Raw genomic sequence first — 17,222 nt, 5'->3', positions numbered from 1 at the left:
TAATGACTAACTAAGCTAACTTATCTATCAGCTGGTTCAAGTTCAGTCAGTCAGTCAGATAAGAGACTGTTCCCTGATAAACGATTTAACTCCGCGGTTGTCTCCGTCGGTTTACCTACAAAGCAGTCAGTCGCCATCGGACTCGGTCCCAGTCAGACAGGGATCCCTGCTCCCGACTCTCTCAACTCTTCCCCTTTTCCTCTTTTCCATGTCTGCTCTGTGCTGTTTATAGCTCTCTTTCTTTGTTTCCAAACAACCTTTTGTACGCTGGTGCCTGCGTTGCCATGGAATGAAGCTCTAGATCTTTTGCGTTGTTGTCTTTCTTTTGCCCAGGTTTCAGCCACCTTGGATAATAATTGACCTCAAGTCACCCAATAACTTGACCTTCCTCGAAATCTCTCTCGGTTGCATCTGTCTGAGAATATTCCATCCCCGAGGGTTCTCTTTTCAAATCATCGGGTCATTCGTCCGTAATATTCTTCCTGTCAGCCTGCGAAGATGGCGCAGAAGATCGATTTTAATGCGCTCAGGGCGCGCACTTTGGGGTCTGGGAACGATGAGGAGGCGGTCACAGTGGACACAAGGGGCTTGATCTCGAAAGTTCTTGCGCGATACTCGGGCAAATGGTAAATATCTTCTAAACCCTTTGGACTCGACGGATTATCGCTGATGCCATACGAACAGGACTGTCCTGCGCGAAATGATACAGAATGCCGCGGATGCGAACGCCAGGAAAGTAACTATCAAATTCGAGACACTGCCTTCAACCACGGTACCCTTGCCTCCAGCTCCCGATGAAAACACCTTGATTAAGCATACGATCTCCCATCATACTCTTAAACGCCTCCTCATATCGAACAACGGTCTTCCTTTTAGTGAAAAAGATTGGTCAAGGCTGAAACGTATTGCTGATGGAAATCCTGATGAAACTAAAATCGGAGCATTTGGCGTCGGCTTCTACAGTGTCTTTGACGATTGTGAGGAGCCTTTCGTATCATCCGGAAAGGAGGCAATGGCCTTCTATTGGAAAGGAAACGCACTTTTTACACGCCGGTTACAGCTGAACGAAGACGCCAACCCCGAGACCACATTCGTTCTGGACTATCGCAATGACTCCACCCCAATCCCTTCGCTGATGCAGTTATGCCAGTTCTTGTCCAGCAGTCTTACTTTTGTCAGTCTAGAAGGTATAGACTTGTGGCTAGACGACTGGAAAGTGCTGCAACTTTCCAAAAAGACAGCCCCAAGTGTTGACCTTGTCATTCCAAGAGACATCGATACAAAGACGCCTCACGGATTGATGAAAATCCAATCGGTTACTCGGGAAGTTGCCCAGGTTGACGCTGAGTGGATGCGAGTTGTCGAATGGAAACCAAACCTAAGCATCTTCAGCGAGGGCCTCCGTGATACTACAGGCTCGTTACGTACCTTCTTCTCACGACTCACTGGCCAAAAAAGCTCGGAAAAGCCGTTGAAGACCGAAGCCACTGATAATGTGAGCGACATCGGCGAGATGATCAAGACCTCAAAGGCATCTGTCTTCCTTCACATCAACACTGCTAGTATTCAAGCGTCTGTCAGTCAATCATTGAGCAGTGAACTTGAAAGAGCAACTCGGAAACCACCACCGAAGAAATCGACAATCGCTATCTTGACACCTTCATATGATACTACTTTAGCCTCCAGAGCTTCCGGCCTGGACTCTGAGATTCTTGCCTCTATACTTCCTTCGAAAGATGGAAGGATCTTCATAGGTTTCCCTACCCATCAAACAACAGGCCTCAATGCTCATATATCGGCACCGTCTGTGATTCCCACAGTCGAGAGGGAGAGTATCGATCTCAACACTCGATATATCAGCAAGTGGAACCTTGAAATGCTAAGGGCGGCCGGCATCATCTGTCGTATTGCCTGGACTGCGGAAATGGCATCCATAAAATCCAGGATACACCCCGGAAAGAATGATTCTAACTTAACCAAGATCCGCAAAGATGATATAATCGACATACTCCCCGAGGCCATCCATACCGCAAATCAATTTGTGTTTCGTGAATCGACCCCATCTTCCGTGCTGGGGCAGACAATAGAAGACGCGTTCTGGACGTGCAACAAAAGCTCCTCGATTGAAGTTCTGTCAACGTGCGGTGTAATTCAGAGCCATCAAGCACGCATAGCTCCCAAAGATCTCAGTTTCATGGATTCGATTCCAGTTTTGCCAGATGCTTTCGTGACAGGTGCTAAAGATTTTGTCAAGAAATTGACGGACTTTGGCCTGGTGACTGACATCACTGTGTCTGACATTAAGAAAGAGTTGGAGCGCACTACGTTGCGTTCCAATCAAGTCAACGAGTTTCTTGCCTGGCTCAGTCGGAAGGCTGTTGCGGGTCAGCTCGATACTTATTCCGTTCAAAGTATCCTTAGTGTTGCAGTGGCAAGCGACGAAGAGAACGCCGACTCACAGGCCAAACTGATTGTCTTTGCGGGTATCGAAAGCTTTCTGAATCCGCAAAGAATACCAGCAAGCTTGCCATTGCCACCATCCGTGGCACCGTTTAAATTCACGAAGAACCTTGGAAACAGAGAGCTGGAGGCCATGGGATGGACAGAATTGCAGGTCGTCACCTGGATCCTTTGGCTGGTTGAAAATGCCGGCAATCGAAACATGCTCTCAGCAGCTCATGATATTACTCAGAATCCGTCATTTTCCGCGCAGGTTCTTCCTGTCATATCGAAGCAATGGGAGTACTTTAGTCCGACATCGAAGCAAACAGTGAGCAATGTGCTGCAATCGAAAACCATTATTCCAACCAAGCTGGGAATGAAGACTCCACCCGAAACATATTTCTCTTCTGTTCGACTATTCGATGATTTACCTGTTATTCACGGTCTTAACGGTGTCAAGGAGAAGTTTCTGGCATCTTTGGGAGTTCGTAAAACAGTTGAACTTGGAGTTATTTTCGAACGTCTTCTGAACTCATCTGAGTCTTCGGACCCAGGAAACAACAGCGAGCGGAGGTGGAGCCATGTCGATTTAATACGCTATCTAGTATCTGTTCAAGCAGACATACCTTCGAAGGATATCAAGAGGCTCAAGGACACGAGCCTTTGCCCAGCTGAATACCGCGATGGGCAGACTTCTAATGAATCCAAGCGCGCTGAGACAACGCGCTTTAAGATATGCGAATTGTTTGAGCCCAAAGATTCACTTCGTGCGCTTGGATTGCCAATTATTCAGTGGCCTGGAAAATATCGACCTAGCAGCAATGAGGGTAAATTTTTATCAATGCTTGGCTTAAGGGCTTCTCCATCCGCTGCAGACTTAGTTGATATTTTGGCGAGAGCAGCCTCAGAGAAGGACTGGAGTTTGCACACAAGAGCCATGTCATATTACATCGCCGAGTATCATACAAGCGGCTATGCTATATTCGACTGTGGCGCAATCAAGGTTCCATTCCTACCTGTCGAAGGGTCAGACACTTTAAGCACCCCTGGGAAATGTTTCACTGAAGAGGGTGCTACACTATTTGGTTTTCAGATTCTCCGGAAAGATCTTCATCCCCATGCCTCAAAGTTTGGAGTAAAAGAGCATCCTGCTTTGAGCGATTGTTTAGATTGCCTTATACGCCTGCCGCCATCTACAAAAAGGGACGCCCGGGTGGTATTCAAGTACCTTGCCGGAAGGGTATCGGAACTCAGATCCCGGGACATCGATCGTGTTAGCAATGCTCAGATTGTGCCCGTCTCGACTGCTCATGGTACAATGGACAAGAAGTCTTCTGTGCGGCATGTGGCGCCCAAGCTCTGTTATCTGGGAGAAGGCGAGGATTACAAGGATATATTTGATTTCGTCGATTTCGATCAGGAAGCCAATCTATTCCTTATGGCAGTGGGATCCAAGCGTGAGCCAACGAAAACCGAGCTTGCGCATATGCTAGTAAGAGAGCCTGCAAGAGTATCGGCCACTTTCCAAAGTGCAGATAAGTATCTCAAGTTGCTTAGAACACTTGCAGAGCATCTCCCGGTGCTCAAGAAAGACCGGGAATTGTTTCTGGAGATGAAACGATCTGCGTTTCTTCTATCCAGCAGAGACATAACGTCTCTCGCTCAGGTGAATGTCAGCAATGATGTTGCGGGCTCAGAAGACGAAGACGAAGAACAGAGCATCAAGGAGTGGACTCTGACCGTCGCCAAGGATGCTGTGGTTGTGGATGACTTTCAAAGTTTCAATTTGTTCAAGGAACATGTTTTGGCCGCTCCACAAGAAGAGCTTCTAGAGAACTTCTACCTTTCTTTGGGAGCAGTGCCGCTGAGCAGCCTCGTCGAAGAGCGCGCTCATTGGGGTGCAGTGGCAGCCGATCAGAGTCCAGCAACTAAATTACAAAAGTTGATTCACGAACGCACGAGACTCTTTCTGCATGACCAATCGTCGGATTCCATACGACATGATGTACGCTGGCTCGAAAAACATCTACAAGTCCAGGTGGTACAATCCATTTCCCTCACACGATCTCTCAAGGGACGGCGTATATCTCATACTCAGAAACGAAGTGCAATCATCACCCAGCAGCCATCGCGAAACTGGATGCTGTGGATATGTCCGGGCAGATACGATCTCTATGAAATAAGTCAGGCTCTGGTACATCTCATTCTTGCTAGACCGAAGCTTCATTCGACTTTGACCCTGGAAATGCTCCTCAAGACTGATCTTTTGGAGTTGAAAGCTCGCGGGTACAATGTAGAACGTATTCTCAAGCAGAAGGCCCAGGAAGCAAGGGTGGCAGAAGACAGGCGACAGAAGCAGCTTGAGGAGGAACGACAGCGCTTGCAGGAAAGAGAAGCCGCCTGGGCTCAAGGCCAGGCTCAGGTTCAGAGCCAGAGTCAGATACGCTCGCACGCAACGGAAGATGGGCGGCAACTCATGCCAGGGGACTTCCCAGATTCTCCCTCGAGCAGGAATTTTACCCGTGATATGCAGGTTGAAAGGTCGGATCAGGCCCAAGACCAGAAGCCGCGCGGGTTTCTGGCCAATTTGACCAAGCGGTTTGGGCTTGAGGGTAACCGGTCACCTTGGAATGCCCTCAATGGGGAGTCTTCGAACACGCCAGTCCCTGGACCCTCTGAAAATGCTACACCTCCTCCGCCTTACTCCGTCCAAGATCCACAGCAAAAATCTCGTCCGGAAGCACCGGTCGCTGCCAACTCTCCTCATCACCTTCAATCCGAATTGCTTTCGGCGGTTCAGGCGTGTCGACCCCATGGTTCGTCCGATGTCTACACCCGACCACAAACGAATCAGGTTACCGAAACCAAGTCCTACTGCGATGAGAAACCAAGCCACGATCTTGAATTTGTGGCTACCCTTGCTTGCGGCATCCATGTGCTGTTTGTCAAAACCCTTCCAGACCGATCGGCCTTCCTGGCAAAGAACAGTCTTGGAATCAACGTCTTCGCATCCCTGCTGATCGACTGTGCTGATGTCTTTTCCCTCCGCTTCGACATTATCAGCGTCTTCTATGACCCCGGAAAGACCATTGCTTTCAATCGGGCCGGTAGCATTTTCTGCAATTACTTCTTCTTCCAGCAGCTGCACGAGAAGCAGCTGCTCCAAAACTCTGCCGGCGCTCGATCCGAAGCACTGATTTATTGGTGGGTGATCTTGTGCCATGAACTGGCGCACAATCTTGTCGAGGATCACAGTTCTGCACACAGTTTCTACACGTAAGTTCATTCCGTCCTCAATTTTAAGAGGATGATTCCAGGTACTAACAATGGTGCAGTGAAGGATTCGTTGCGCAGTACTTCCCTAAAATAGCAGCCAGGCTAGTGACCCCCAATCAGGGAAATTGAACCTCGAGCGGAGGTTGATGATGATGATGATTTGGCATTGGTCACCTCTTTGGTTCAGTCTTCGTTGAGTTGGGTTTAGACAGACATATAACGTCTACTGTGGATCATGCTATCACGGAATTGTTCGGCATAGATTAAGCGTCAGATGACTTCCCATAAGTCTATAATATAGCTCTAGCTGGTGTCGAATACTCGAGTCCAATCCAGAGGATGCGGGGCGTCTTCAGGGCTTGGCTTTATGGCTATCATGTATTACATTCGTGGTGAATAGGGATAGATAGACCTACGCATAGTAAATACATACCTATCTATTTTTCTAGAAAGTATATATCATGTGTACAGTAAATTAAATTGAATTTGAGGTATAATACTATGTACAAGTGGCGGCGATGAAGTTCGGACCGAAGCAGATCTTAAAGTTTTCCTCCGGTATTTTCAGGAACCGAGCGGGTGTATTCCGTACGGACTGTAAAGTTACTATGGACTACTAGCGTTGCCACTCTTGGAGTGGCGGATTCTGCATCTTTTCCTGATCGTCGTTCTTTATCTGATAGTCAATCCACCTCCACTCCCCTCCCCCTCCTCCTTTCAATGATCTCCCTCTTATTATGCATTTGAATGCATCCATGCTGTTCAATATCTCTTTGTCTTAATCTCTGTTATCACATTCTGGGTCTGCCTGCAGACCTCTTCTCAAATTTCGGTGTCCTAACATGGCTCCCTCGTTGGGATTCTGGGAGTCAGCAAGCGAAGGCCAGGCACCTACTATAAGCCATGATGCTGCTACTTCACGTGCACTTCCACCCAGGAACATCTTGTACATTGATGCATATGACTCCTTCTCCTACAATGTCGTCGCCATGCTGGAAGAAGTTCTCAAGGCCACAGTCTCAGTCTTGAGAATTGACTCATCATGGCCCAATGGCAACATGGCCGACTATGTGCAGCGTTTCGAGGCCGTCGTTCTTGGGCCTGGTCCGGGCGATCCTCACATTCCTCAAGACGTGGGGATCATGAGAGACATCTGGAAACTGGATGGCAGGAACCAACTACCTATCTTTGGAATATGCCTTGGCTTCCAGAGTTTATGTCTGCACCACGGGGCTTCGATTCGTCGACTTTCATATCCCATTCACGGGCAGGTCCGTCGCGTTCAGACAGCACAGGAGGACATCTTTCGAGATGTTCAGGAGCTGGAAGTCACACTGTATCACTCGCTGTACGCTGACATGAAGTCATTCGTCTCCGATGATGGTCACCACAATGATTTTGTTGCGCAAGATCTGGATCTCCTTGCCTGGCTGTCTCTTGAGCAAGACGGCGCACCCCATCAGACACGAATTCCAATGGCTGTTCGCCACAGGAAGAAGCCATTCTGGGCCGTTCAATTTCATCCTGAATCCTGCAAGTCAGATAGAAAAGCATGCAGCGACCTGCTCAAAAAGTGGTGGGCTGCGGCTCTCCGATACAACAAACTGAATGGACGAGGCAGCTACAGTAGCATGTCAATTGTCGCGCCTAAGTCTTCCGGTGACCTGCCATCTATCCCGGACATTGTCCATACTATGTTAGAGTGGAGTGCGTCAACATCGAGTCACTCCTCCTCCCGAACTTTTGAGTCCCAGCAACTAGGAGCCGAGACAATCTGCGAGGCTCTCAATAGTCCGGGGTCGGCAGCTGTCATTTTCAAGTCCAACGGCCGGTACAGCATCATATCTGTACCTAGCTCCAACACTTGGAGGCTCGAATACTATGCGCAGAATGAACGTCTGCTCTTAGAGAAGTTATCAGTCGGCAGCACGAAGAGCTCACCCAGTGATCACCAAACCACAATCGAGGATTGCTTGTCAGCATCTCGGTTCTGGAGCGCACTCAAGTTCCTCATGGATGCCAAAAAAGTGCTTACGGGTGATGATACGGTCCCATTTTGGGCCGGCTTTTTGGGTTACTTTTCTTACGAAATGGGGCTGGCTTCCATTGCCCGTCCAAAAAGTCACGAACAGGATTTCCAAGGGACGCATGCCGCAGGAGCCGGTGGTCCCTCGAGCAATCCTGCAGATGCCAGCTTATTATGGACTGAAAGGAGTGTGGTCGTTGATCATCACACTGGCCGCGTCACCATCCAGTCTACTTGTGCGACGGATGATTTGGCCAATGGATGGCTGGATGAGACATTGACGTCTCTCCAAAGGCTTGCAACTTCTGACAGACCCGCTGAAACCGAAGGTACGATGACAGATTCGCAATCTTTGGATCGCATTCTTGAGCAGGGTGTGGTGCGATTCCCGGATCGGCAAATTTACCAGGACCAATTCGATGCCTGTCGTGCACAACTACTAGCTGGCGAATCTTACGAACTATGTCTTACCAATGAGACTACCATAACATTGCCCTCAGCAGAAAGCAATAGTGGCCGCAAGGAGTTTCCTTGGAAACTGTACCGGCGTCTTCAGAAACATAACCCTGCCGCCTTCAGTGCTTATGCCAGACTAGGAAACCTCAAGATTGTCAGCAGCAGCCCTGAATGTTTCCTGAACTGGGACCGTCACTCTCGGTTAGAAATGAAACCAATGAAAGGAACTGTGAGGAAGACGAACGACATGACTCTTGAAAAGGCACGCGAAATCCTAGGCACGACCAAAGAGATAGCAGAGAATCTTATGATTGCAGATCTCATCCGACACGACCTTTACGGTATCTGTGGCTCGGGAGGGGTGCATGTGGAGAAGCTTCTCGAGGTAGAAGACCATGGGCGCGTCTACCAAATGATCACGCATGTCATAGGAGAGGTCGACCCAAACCGACCTGGCTTTGCGGCTCAAGATATGCCACAATTATATTCAAACGGCATGTCAGCATATGGTCTAACGGCGCTGCAGCAATGCTTCCCACCTGGCTCTATGACCGGTGCGCCGAAGGAACGATCGTGCTTGCACCTTTCCTCGATTGAGGGTCGAAACCGGGGAGTCTATTCTGGTGCAATGGGTTTTCTTGATCTCGGTGGTGGAGGGAGCTTCTCGGTCCTGATACGCACCGCCTTTACATGTGCTGGCGACGATGATGTCGAACAGGTCTGGCGCATCGGCGCAGGCGGCGCAGTCACCATTCTTAGCACTGCTGAAGGCGAATGGGAGGAGATGTTAACCAAGTTGAGAACAGTCCTTGGTGCATTCGTGCCGCTTGATTGTCGGCCCATAAAGAATGCCTAGCATGCTTCATTGCCCTCTACCATACTAACATACATTTCTTTACTTTGATTGATTGCAAAAGAGACGTTGCAGAAAATCGCATTCAACATCTACCATATACTGTGCGGCGTTTGGTTTCATTTGCATCGCGGGCAGGCCATGCCCGCAGCTTTAGCGGATTTGTTTTCACACTGATTCTATTCAACAAGATACCCTACTAGCATGTTGCGACTCGATTACAACACTTGGAATCTATATAAATTCCCTACAGAATCTCTTCCTATTCACATTTACCTCATTGTAGTTGTAGCCTTTTTTGTTATTTACAGCACAATACATTCAACAACTGATCGACGTTGGATGCAAACACGCCAAACATCGTCACCTCCGCGGAGAGTTGCCTCGGACGATCTCTCCAGCTTCGTTCTCTGTCACTTCTTTGACACTGATAGAGTCTCGTAGCACATTGCACATCTATTTCATAGCTACCCAAGTCTCCAGGAAAGCCTAGGGAACATTGTGCGAGCTTACCGAACACCATGGCAACCGCACCAGAGTCCTCACTGGAGGAAATCCTATGGCGATCCCCGCCGCACGTGCAGATGATGGGAGGCTATCTCCATTCGAATAACAGTATGACTTCCTACTAGGCAGTCACACGATGTACTGTATCTTCGTTCTCTCTATGCTGACTGTCTCTCCAATGACTAGTCCTCTTCTACTTTGCCGAATCCCCCTTCTTCGATCCCACATCCAACAATGCCTCCCTCGCGATCCAAGCCAACTACAATGAAGCCTTCCGGCAATTCATCGAGACCCGCGAAGCCTTCGAAGGCCGGCTCGCCACGATGCAGGGCCTAGAATTCATCGTCTCGTACGATCCACTCCAGGCCGCCGCGCAACCGGACGGGCGATTCGCACATGAGCCCTCCAACATCTGGGTGATCCGGAAGCAGACGCGGCGCAAGCGAGCCGGACAAGAGGACGAGGTGGAGGTCCTCTCCACCTACTTTATCGTCGGCGATTGCATCTACATGGCACCATCAGTGGCAAGTGTCATTGGGAACCGAATCGTAAGGCTGCCCCCCTGCCTTCTTCATCCTTTCATAAGGCGTCTTGTCTCATAACTGCTCACTCTGTTCGAACCATGGCATAGCTTTCGGCCGTGACCTCTCTCACCAGCCTCCTCAAAACAGCATCCACCCTACCCACCTTCACACCGTCACACGGACACACCTATCTCCCGCCATCGGCCAAACAACCCGACTCAGCCGCTCAAGCAGCCGGCACCGCCGCAGCGCAGCAGAGCAAAGAGAACACGCCGATGCCCGACGCGCCAACGAAGGCGCCTCTTGTCGGATTGCAGGTGGCGCAGACGGGCGGCTCCGTGTACCAAGATACCCGAACGCTGGCGGAGTCGTTCAGTCTGCTGACGCGGTACGGGGATGAGTTCATGGATGAGAACCCGCTGGTCGGCGAACCGGGGTCGTTCCTCATGTCCAAGGCCGGGGATGCAGCGGCGGCGGCGGGCGGGATGAATAAACAGGGCCCAAATGCCGGTGGTGGTGCAACGGCTGCAAGAGTACCCACGCCGCAAGTCAGGGTGGATACACCAGGGAGGGGCTCGGAGAAGGGAGCTGCGACGCCGTCCGCCGGGCTGGAGGATAATAGATCAAGGAAGAAGAAGGTTAAGGTGGGGGTCTAAGTTGAGGTCCGGGGTTGGGTTCCGGGTGGGGAGAGTATGATACCCGTTTCACTTATTATCTATCTGGGCTTGCTTAAGGGTGCTACGTAGCTATTCTTGGGACGGGTACTGTGAAGCACTTGCCATTCAGTGGTTTCATGCTGGAGCGGGGTTTCCTTCTGCATCTCCACATTGGCTTGCATTGTATTGAATATCCAAGCACATATTCTCCCGAGGAATGGGATGCCGTGCACAATGGTTATGAGGTGTCTTCCGGTCTACAATGACATGCCCAAGAGCTATGGCTGCCCTATAATATAACCTTACAGGTTCTTCTTATTCGATGAAGGTTATAGGGTAACATGAGATTATCCCGATTCATGACTATAACTATCAGAAGGTAAATTCATTTAGAGGAATCGAAGCTAGGTGGGGCACCGTCCCCCCATCCACGCTCTATGAGTCCACCTCCATCGTCTCGGCCTCTTTCGTCTCCTCGCCGGCTTCCGACCGCTCCAAAGCGTCCAGCAGAGGTACGAGCAGCTGGCCCTCGTATAGCTTGAAGCTCTCGATCCTACCCCTGGCACCCTCGGGAGCCAGACCCACCACGCCGACGGAGGTGTTATCCACTGTCAACTCCTTATCCTGGGAAAGGGTCTCCTTGAGGGCTTGCAGGCCGTGGGTGATGAGCTCGTCGCGCGTGGAGCCGGCGATCTTCTCCAAGTTGCGCTCGAGATAGGTCCGGGCCATCTGGGAGCGGGCGCCAATGGCACAGGCCACCATCTCCTGGGTCATGCCCGAGGGCTGGAACTCGAACAGGTGGGGACCGGCGTCGTCGACGCCGGCCACGAGCAGGCCGACACCGTAGGGCCGCTTGCCGTAATGTTGGGTGTTCGTTTGAGCGCGGTCGCCGATCTGGCTGACGATGCGGTCGACGGGCAAGGGGCGGCCGTAGGTCATCCGGGAACCCAGTGACTGCTGCTTCATGAAATTGGAGAGCACCCGAGCGTCCGAGGCGAGACCGGCGATGGCAATGCCCATGTGGGAGTCGATTTCGATGATCTTCTTCTGGTATGACGAGAGCTCTTCGGCATTACGCTGGGAAGGGGGGCAAGGAGATGGGGCAAGATGTCAGCTTTGTGAGGTCTTCTATTTGTAAGGGGGAAAAAGAGAATGAAGAACACTTCATGGGGTTGGGAAAGTAGCCAGAGTAGTCATACCTTCAAGCCGACGAGCACGGCATGTGTCTTGTTGACCAGTCCCACCACCACGGATCCTTGCTTCACGGCTTCCTGTGCGTATTCAACCTGGAATATCCGACCTTGCGGGGAGCTGTGCGCATAGTCCCTGATTAGCACAGCACTGAAGGTGTCTTTGCGTTGGGTCTTGAAGGACGAGAGAAGCTGGCGATAATACATACAAGGTGACGGCATCGTTGTCGTAGTTGTTTCTGAACATGGCGGGAAAATGTGATGAGGATCGGGTTTCAAAGGAGGAGTCAAGGGATTGAAGAGTAGTCCGATCAGGGAAAAGAGGTAGGAGATGAGTGGTAGTGGGGGGAGAACAGGAAAGAATGAAGCGAGATAGAGTGATAGTAGTAAGTAGGAGGAGGTTCGGACAGGCAGAGAGCAACTGACGCGGTGACGGCCAGCGAGAGCAAGAGAGAGCAAGAACGAGAGCTTCCCGCCGCTAGTCAATTAGCAGCAGCAGTAAGCTGACCTCCGCCGCTCCGCAGTTGATGATTGTTGCCTGAGGCTGTCAGCACCAGCACCAGCACCAGTCCAGCGCCCGGACGTCACTGACTACTACTCGTAGTCCATCCAGCTAAGCTTGTATCACCCATACCTACCTGCCTGCCTATCCCCAACTCCCTCCCCATTCTTCTTACTCACTTTCCCTTCTAGTTTTGGGTTTGCCAGGCAGTCGATCCACAACCCTTATTCTCTTTTACTGCATCTTGCTTGATACCACTTGCTCAGCGTCTTCTGACCTTCCTCACTCTCCACTACTCTCCCCCTCAACAAAGCTATTATTCCCTATCGACCCCTCCTCCTCACACCGACTGGGGCTTCTCCGCAACCATGACCGCCGGACTCAGAACAATCATCGCACTCTCCTTTGTATGCGCGCTTCTAATTCTTTGGTCCTTTCATAAATCACCTGCTTGCGCCTACTAATGCATTTCATCCAATAGGTCCTTGCCATTGGTTTTCTTCTTGTAATCCTGTCTTCGGCTCTCTGGCACAACTTCCTACCGTTGCTTGTTGTTGCGACTTATGTGGTTGCGCCCCTGCCCAACTGGATCTGCTCACGATGCGCCAATCCGGATGACTTTATGGACAGCTCCGGCAACGCAGCTGCCGACTTTGGCCGCTTCATGACCGGTTTCTTGGTTTTGATGGGTATTGGTGAGTTCGCACTTTTCGATCCCGGAAGCATGATCTGCGAGCGCCCCTGTCAATATCTGGTGACGAGAGCTTTGGCTCACGGTGCTTGCGATGCCGGATTTACTTCTTGAGACCGTCCGAGGCAGCTAACCAAATTTACTCGATCCAGCTCTCCCAGCCGCCCTTGCGCATTGCGGTGCGATCGAAATTCCCGCCATGGTCATGTCAATTGTTGGAGGTCTCCTCATCTACGGAACTATCATCAGCTTCTCGATGTTCTTCAAGGAGCAGGAGGACTTCTGAAAGCCGAGCGCCGTGCTTTCCAGCAAGGCAGGCTTCGCGTTGGATACCCACCCTGCAGAATGTTTCTCCACCTAGCATGAACCTAACCCCCCCCAATGTGTCTACCAACTTTTCATATTTTTCACGAGCCATCGATATGATTTACCGTTCCGTAGGAGTATTACGGTGACTTTGCGTGTGTTTATGGGGTTTGCTATGATTTTGTGTTTGTCATTTGGCGATGCGGTAGATGTATTATAGCTACTATGCACCTATATAGAATATTGGCAGTACGGGCCTATCTCATTGCCGGTAAGATCATCCGATGTAGATTACCAAGTTGTCCGGATCACCTCGTCATGCGGCGATGCGTTCCGCCTTGAGCATATAATGGGATCACGTGGGATCGCGCTCCGGCGGCGCGTTCGTGTAAAAATACCCGCCGGACATCGACCAGCTCGGAACTTTTTGTACTTACGATTCACAATTCTCCCGTTACCCGATAAACCTTGAGTTCACGATATGTGAGTTGCTTGTATAGTTCTAGATACGCAGAATGGATGTCTGGACTGGCACGATCGTCTTAGAGGGCGGAGCACAACTCCACGGTAAGCCGAATCCGACAAAACTGCTTGCGTGCATCTCCTAAGTTTTTTGTATTCAGGTCTACGACTAGTCGATAGATCATCCAACTGGCAATCTGATCTTTCAAAAGAATCATGTCTCAGCTTGCGCTGCTTCGTAAATCCGGCGCTTATACCCCTCCACGCGCGATCTGGTCCTAACCTTGAACTCCATGCGGGGAACCCCGAGACTACAATATGGCTCAAGGACAAGTTGACGAGTACTATCTGGCTGGAAGAAAACGAGCTTGACCGGCTGCAAATATTTCAGTGCCCGGTTGGTCTGCTTGTTCGTGTCGACAACGGCGCACCAGCCAAAGTCTCCAGTACCGGCACAACCGACCTATTGATCCACGGCGTCCTCTCAACGACAGCCTCCTCCGAAAGGCCTCCCACCCCACCTGGATCGTCATCATCAGATCTGGAAGATCAGGTTCGATCTACCACCAAACAAGAGCTTAGAATCTACGCTACTCCCATATCCGTATCTCTAATCACCAGAGCACAATCCGCGTCCGCACCTCCCAACACGGACGACTCCATACACGATGACGAGTTCGCTCACTTTCTCCCGGACATCTACTCTCCAAGCCCCAAACGCAAACGAGTTGCCACTCTCTTCGATTCTGTCACACAGCATCATAAAAGAGTCCGGCAGAAGGGCGGCGAAGCGGTGTCGCAATTAATGGCACACTCACTCTCGCACGCCTCCCAACAGCAACTCCAAGCGCTACGGATCAAGCGCGAATCCGAGGAACCTTCTCTTCCTCAGATCGAACGCATTGCATCGCAGCGAGCACGGTCCCTTTCCATTGGAGGGAGCATTGCAGGGAAGACGCTCGAGTCTCGATTCGATGCCTCTCGACTCAGCAGCAGACGAGGCCATCTGCGGGATCTTGGCTCTCGGAAAGGTACGCCCAATCCGTTCATCGACTCCACCACCACCACCACTACAACTTCGTCCACTTACAAACGAGACTGTGGATCGTCACCCTCACTACCGCCGGGAGGCAAAGTTGAATATCCGACGACACCAAAAGACGCCGGGGCAATCATTGCCGAGAATAAGAACACAATCACGCGGACGATCTTGACGTGCATGCGGCTTTATGGCTTCAACCGACCTACTGCGACACGCTCGGGAGGTTCCAGTAGACCGCAAACCGGGACCGGACCGGGATATCAGGACGAGACGCCGGAGGAGAAAGATCCGCGCATAGTAGCAGATGCCGGGCCAAATGCGGATGAAGATGAATTCAAGGCCATGTATCACGCGACCTATCGCGCGTCAACGTTCGCTTTGCGGAAGTATCTGAAGGAGACGGCAGCCGCAGAAGAACCTGGGCTGGTGGGGCTGCCACCATTGTTGGAGAAAGCGAAGGCAATGACGTGCATTGATGAGTTCTTGCGACTATTCTGCGAGGAGAACTAAGCCTGGCTGGTACAGGTGATGAATAATGAGTTATGATAAATACATAGTAAGCAGTGCTGGGTTGGTAGGGTCAAGTTGTTCGAGGGTGTAATAAAGTACGCGTGAAACTCTGGGATCACTTTGAAACAAAAATATGATACCACAATATCGAATGACATAATTGAAATCAATCTATGGATAGAACATGATTGTTGAGTGTGCATTGTACACAATGGCCAGGAATGTATACATGCAACACTCGACCGGCCGATGATTCTTCCGAGCTCCGACCGGGCAAGCAACTGCATCATCGCCGGCAAGCTAGCGCGAATGACCGCAACCTGCCGATAACCAGCCCGAACATCTTCTACTACCTACTCCGTACCTTGACTATTTACGTCCAACTCAGCGACTACGATCTCACCTCCACCACCATCTTTTCACTCACTCACTCACTCACTTACATCTTGATCAGCTTGGGCAAACATGGACGTCTCCAACAACCGCCTCTTCCGATGGTCCAAGCCTGAATGGCTCAACAACTCCGCCGTCCGCAATGCAGGCGTCTACACCTCCGGCGCACTGGTAAGCTTTCACCTTCAGTCCCTCTCCCTTCGCGTCCCCGGTCTACCCTTTCGTAATACCATACACTTGGAAGCCGATGTGATATTAATATCAAAATGTACCGAACCAGTTCTCCCTAGGCTTCTTCTTCCTCATCGACGCGGCCGCCTTCTCGCACAGCGCCAAGAACGGCTCCAGCGTGCACGTGAAATTCGTCGACTGGATCCCCGGCATCTGCTCGGCGCTGGGGATGCTGGTGATCAATTCGATCGAGAAGTCCCGGCTGCATGCGGATAGCTTCAGTTACAGCGGGAGTGGGGTCGCGTGGAAGGCGCGGTTTGTCTTGTTTCTGGGGTTCGCGCTGTTGGCCGGGGGGTTGGCGGGGAGTGTGGTATGTTTGTTCCTTTGTGTTCTTTTGTGTTTCTCCGTTGGGCTTGGGCTTGGGACCTTACGGGCAGGGGGCATGGGCATCTGATGCCTTTAGAAGGGAATTGGCACGCTAACAATTGCTTCGCAGACGGTCATGGTACTCAAGTATCTGATCAAGTCGTACCCGTTTCCCACCTTGTATTTTGGAATCGCCAATGTCATTGCTAATGGGTTGGTGATGTTGAGGTATGTCTCCTTTTCTCTGGTGGCGGTTTTGGTCAATGGTCAGTGGGGGACTAATGCTGTTGGTGTAGTTCGGTGGTGCTCTGGGTTTCGCAGAACATTGAAGACGATTATACCTATAATTTGGCTCTATGAATGAAAATCAAGGGTTGGAGTGGATGAAGAGGGATATAGTGGGTGGCTTTGCAGCGAGGATGGGTTCACTACTGGACCTAGGGAGGGAGGTTATGATTTCAGGTTGATCAATTGGACTCTGGTGCTTTCTCTTTGCGTGATTGGCGTTATGTTTTATGTTGCCTTTAATTGCATTTGTTGGTTGGTCTTGTTTGTATGTGGTTCGTTTAGCCTGTCAAATCGCGCATGGTTATTCATCTATTTGATACATGTTCTCAGATGATATATCTAGTAACAGTGTATGCCTGATGGCAACATTGACTGCTTATGCACACTTATCTTGGTAATGATAGGAGCAAAGGGCACAAATCGTTGAGTGGCCATGATTGCATACATGAGTGTTGCCTATGGTGCATTCTTTAGGCCACCGCAAACTTCCTACCAATATAAGTCCACGATGTATACGTATTGCCAAGAATAGGAAACGTCAGAACCGATAGGCTGAAAGAT

At 50.7% G+C, this 17,222-nt stretch overlaps 6 protein-coding genes across 6 annotated transcripts; 5 read left to right on the top strand and 1 right to left on the bottom strand.

The window, feature by feature from the left end:
- Positions 1-96: 96 nt before the first annotated feature.
- Positions 97-6,128, top strand: BO72DRAFT_399796 (histidine kinase-like ATPase domain-containing protein). The gene is made up of 3 exons (XM_040942139.1): positions 97-626; positions 685-5,718; positions 5,778-6,128. Exons 1-3 carry the CDS (start codon positions 499-501, stop codon positions 5,845-5,847), a joined length of 5,232 nt encoding a protein of 1,743 aa, XP_040803778.1. The 5' UTR covers positions 97-498; the 3' UTR covers positions 5,848-6,128.
- A 220-nt stretch (positions 6,129-6,348) lies between these two features.
- Positions 6,349-11,029, top strand: pabA (aminodeoxychorismate synthase pabA). Its single transcript, XM_040947362.1, has 5 exons — positions 6,349-6,586; positions 6,656-9,012; positions 9,537-9,668; positions 9,747-10,108; positions 10,192-11,029. Exons 1-5 carry the CDS (start codon positions 6,561-6,563, stop codon positions 10,738-10,740), a joined length of 3,426 nt encoding a protein of 1,141 aa, XP_040803777.1. The 5' UTR covers positions 6,349-6,560; the 3' UTR covers positions 10,741-11,029.
- A 32-nt stretch (positions 11,030-11,061) lies between these two features.
- On the bottom strand, positions 11,062-12,277 carry pre5 (proteasome core particle subunit alpha 6). The gene is made up of 3 exons (XM_040944210.1): positions 12,140-12,277; positions 11,940-12,051; positions 11,062-11,817 (listed from the first exon to the last, which is right to left on the bottom strand). Exons 1-3 carry the CDS (start codon positions 12,175-12,177, stop codon positions 11,176-11,178), a joined length of 792 nt encoding a protein of 263 aa, XP_040803776.1. The 5' UTR covers positions 12,178-12,277; the 3' UTR covers positions 11,062-11,175.
- A 267-nt stretch (positions 12,278-12,544) lies between these two features.
- Positions 12,545-13,689, top strand: BO72DRAFT_446071 (Vps55 family protein). Its single transcript, XM_040944209.1, has 3 exons — positions 12,545-12,839; positions 12,914-13,127; positions 13,276-13,689. Exons 1-3 carry the CDS (start codon positions 12,801-12,803, stop codon positions 13,407-13,409), a joined length of 387 nt encoding a protein of 128 aa, XP_040803775.1. The 5' UTR covers positions 12,545-12,800; the 3' UTR covers positions 13,410-13,689.
- A 181-nt stretch (positions 13,690-13,870) lies between these two features.
- BO72DRAFT_525928 (uncharacterized protein) lies at positions 13,871-15,559 on the top strand. The gene is made up of 2 exons (XM_040949993.1): positions 13,871-13,996; positions 14,053-15,559. Exons 1-2 carry the CDS (start codon positions 13,945-13,947, stop codon positions 15,441-15,443), a joined length of 1,443 nt encoding a protein of 480 aa, XP_040803774.1. The 5' UTR covers positions 13,871-13,944; the 3' UTR covers positions 15,444-15,559.
- A 277-nt stretch (positions 15,560-15,836) lies between these two features.
- Positions 15,837-17,077, top strand: BO72DRAFT_446068 (UPF0220 family protein). Its single transcript, XM_040944208.1, has 4 exons — positions 15,837-16,007; positions 16,117-16,377; positions 16,504-16,601; positions 16,670-17,077. The coding sequence occupies exons 1-4, from the start codon at positions 15,909-15,911 to the stop codon at positions 16,731-16,733; spliced, it is 522 nt and encodes a 173-aa protein (XP_040803773.1). The 5' UTR covers positions 15,837-15,908; the 3' UTR covers positions 16,734-17,077.
- The last annotated feature ends 145 nt before the right edge of the window (positions 17,078-17,222 follow it).

The sequence above is a fragment of the Aspergillus fijiensis genome, assembly GCF_003184825.1.
Source record: "Aspergillus fijiensis CBS 313.89 unplaced genomic scaffold BO72scaffold_12, whole genome shotgun sequence".
Lineage (NCBI taxonomy): Eukaryota > Fungi > Ascomycota > Eurotiomycetes > Eurotiales > Aspergillaceae > Aspergillus > Aspergillus fijiensis.
Note: the sequence above shows the minus strand (reverse complement) of the source record. Positions and strands in the feature narration are given on the sequence as shown.

Coding starts and splice junctions, on each gene's coding strand:
- pre5 (XM_040944210.1), bottom strand. CDS start 12,177: ATGTTCAGAAACAACTACGACAACGATGCCGTCACCTT. Junction 12,052..12,139: donor GACAACGATGCCGTCACCTT/GTATGTATTATC, acceptor CTATGCGCACAG/CTCCCCGCAAGGTCGGATAT. Junction 11,818..11,939: donor CCGTGCTCGTCGGCTTGAAG/GTATGACTACTC, acceptor CCCCCTTCCCAG/CGTAATGCCGAAGAGCTCTC.
- BO72DRAFT_446071 (XM_040944209.1), top strand. CDS start 12,801: ATGACCGCCGGACTCAGAACAATCATCGCACTCTCCTTT. Junction 12,840..12,913: donor CAATCATCGCACTCTCCTTT/GTATGCGCGCTT, acceptor TTCATCCAATAG/GTCCTTGCCATTGGTTTTCT. Junction 13,128..13,275: donor CTTGGTTTTGATGGGTATTG/GTGAGTTCGCAC, acceptor TACTCGATCCAG/CTCTCCCAGCCGCCCTTGCG.
- BO72DRAFT_399796 (XM_040942139.1), top strand. CDS start 499: ATGGCGCAGAAGATCGATTTTAATGCGCTCAGGGCGCGCACTTTGGGG. Junction 627..684: donor GCGCGATACTCGGGCAAATG/GTAAATATCTTC, acceptor CCATACGAACAG/GACTGTCCTGCGCGAAATGA. Junction 5,719..5,777: donor TCTGCACACAGTTTCTACAC/GTAAGTTCATTC, acceptor ACAATGGTGCAG/TGAAGGATTCGTTGCGCAGT.
- pabA (XM_040947362.1), top strand. CDS start 6,561: ATGGCTCCCTCGTTGGGATTCTGGGA. Junction 6,587..6,655: donor CCCTCGTTGGGATTCTGGGA/GTCAGCAAGCGA, acceptor ACTTCCACCCAG/GAACATCTTGTACATTGATG. Junction 9,013..9,536: donor CAAGTTGAGAACAGTCCTTG/GTGCATTCGTGC, acceptor CCAAGTCTCCAG/GAAAGCCTAGGGAACATTGT.
- BO72DRAFT_525928 (XM_040949993.1), top strand. CDS start 13,945: ATGGATGTCTGGACTGGCACGATCGTCTTAGAGGGCGGAGCACAACTC. Junction 13,997..14,052: donor GGGCGGAGCACAACTCCACG/GTAAGCCGAATC, acceptor TTTTGTATTCAG/GTCTACGACTAGTCGATAGA.
- BO72DRAFT_446068 (XM_040944208.1), top strand. CDS start 15,909: ATGGACGTCTCCAACAACCGCCTCTTCCGATGGTCCAAGCCTGAATGG. Junction 16,378..16,503: donor GGGGGTTGGCGGGGAGTGTG/GTATGTTTGTTC, acceptor ATTGCTTCGCAG/ACGGTCATGGTACTCAAGTA. Junction 16,602..16,669: donor AATGGGTTGGTGATGTTGAG/GTATGTCTCCTT, acceptor CTGTTGGTGTAG/TTCGGTGGTGCTCTGGGTTT.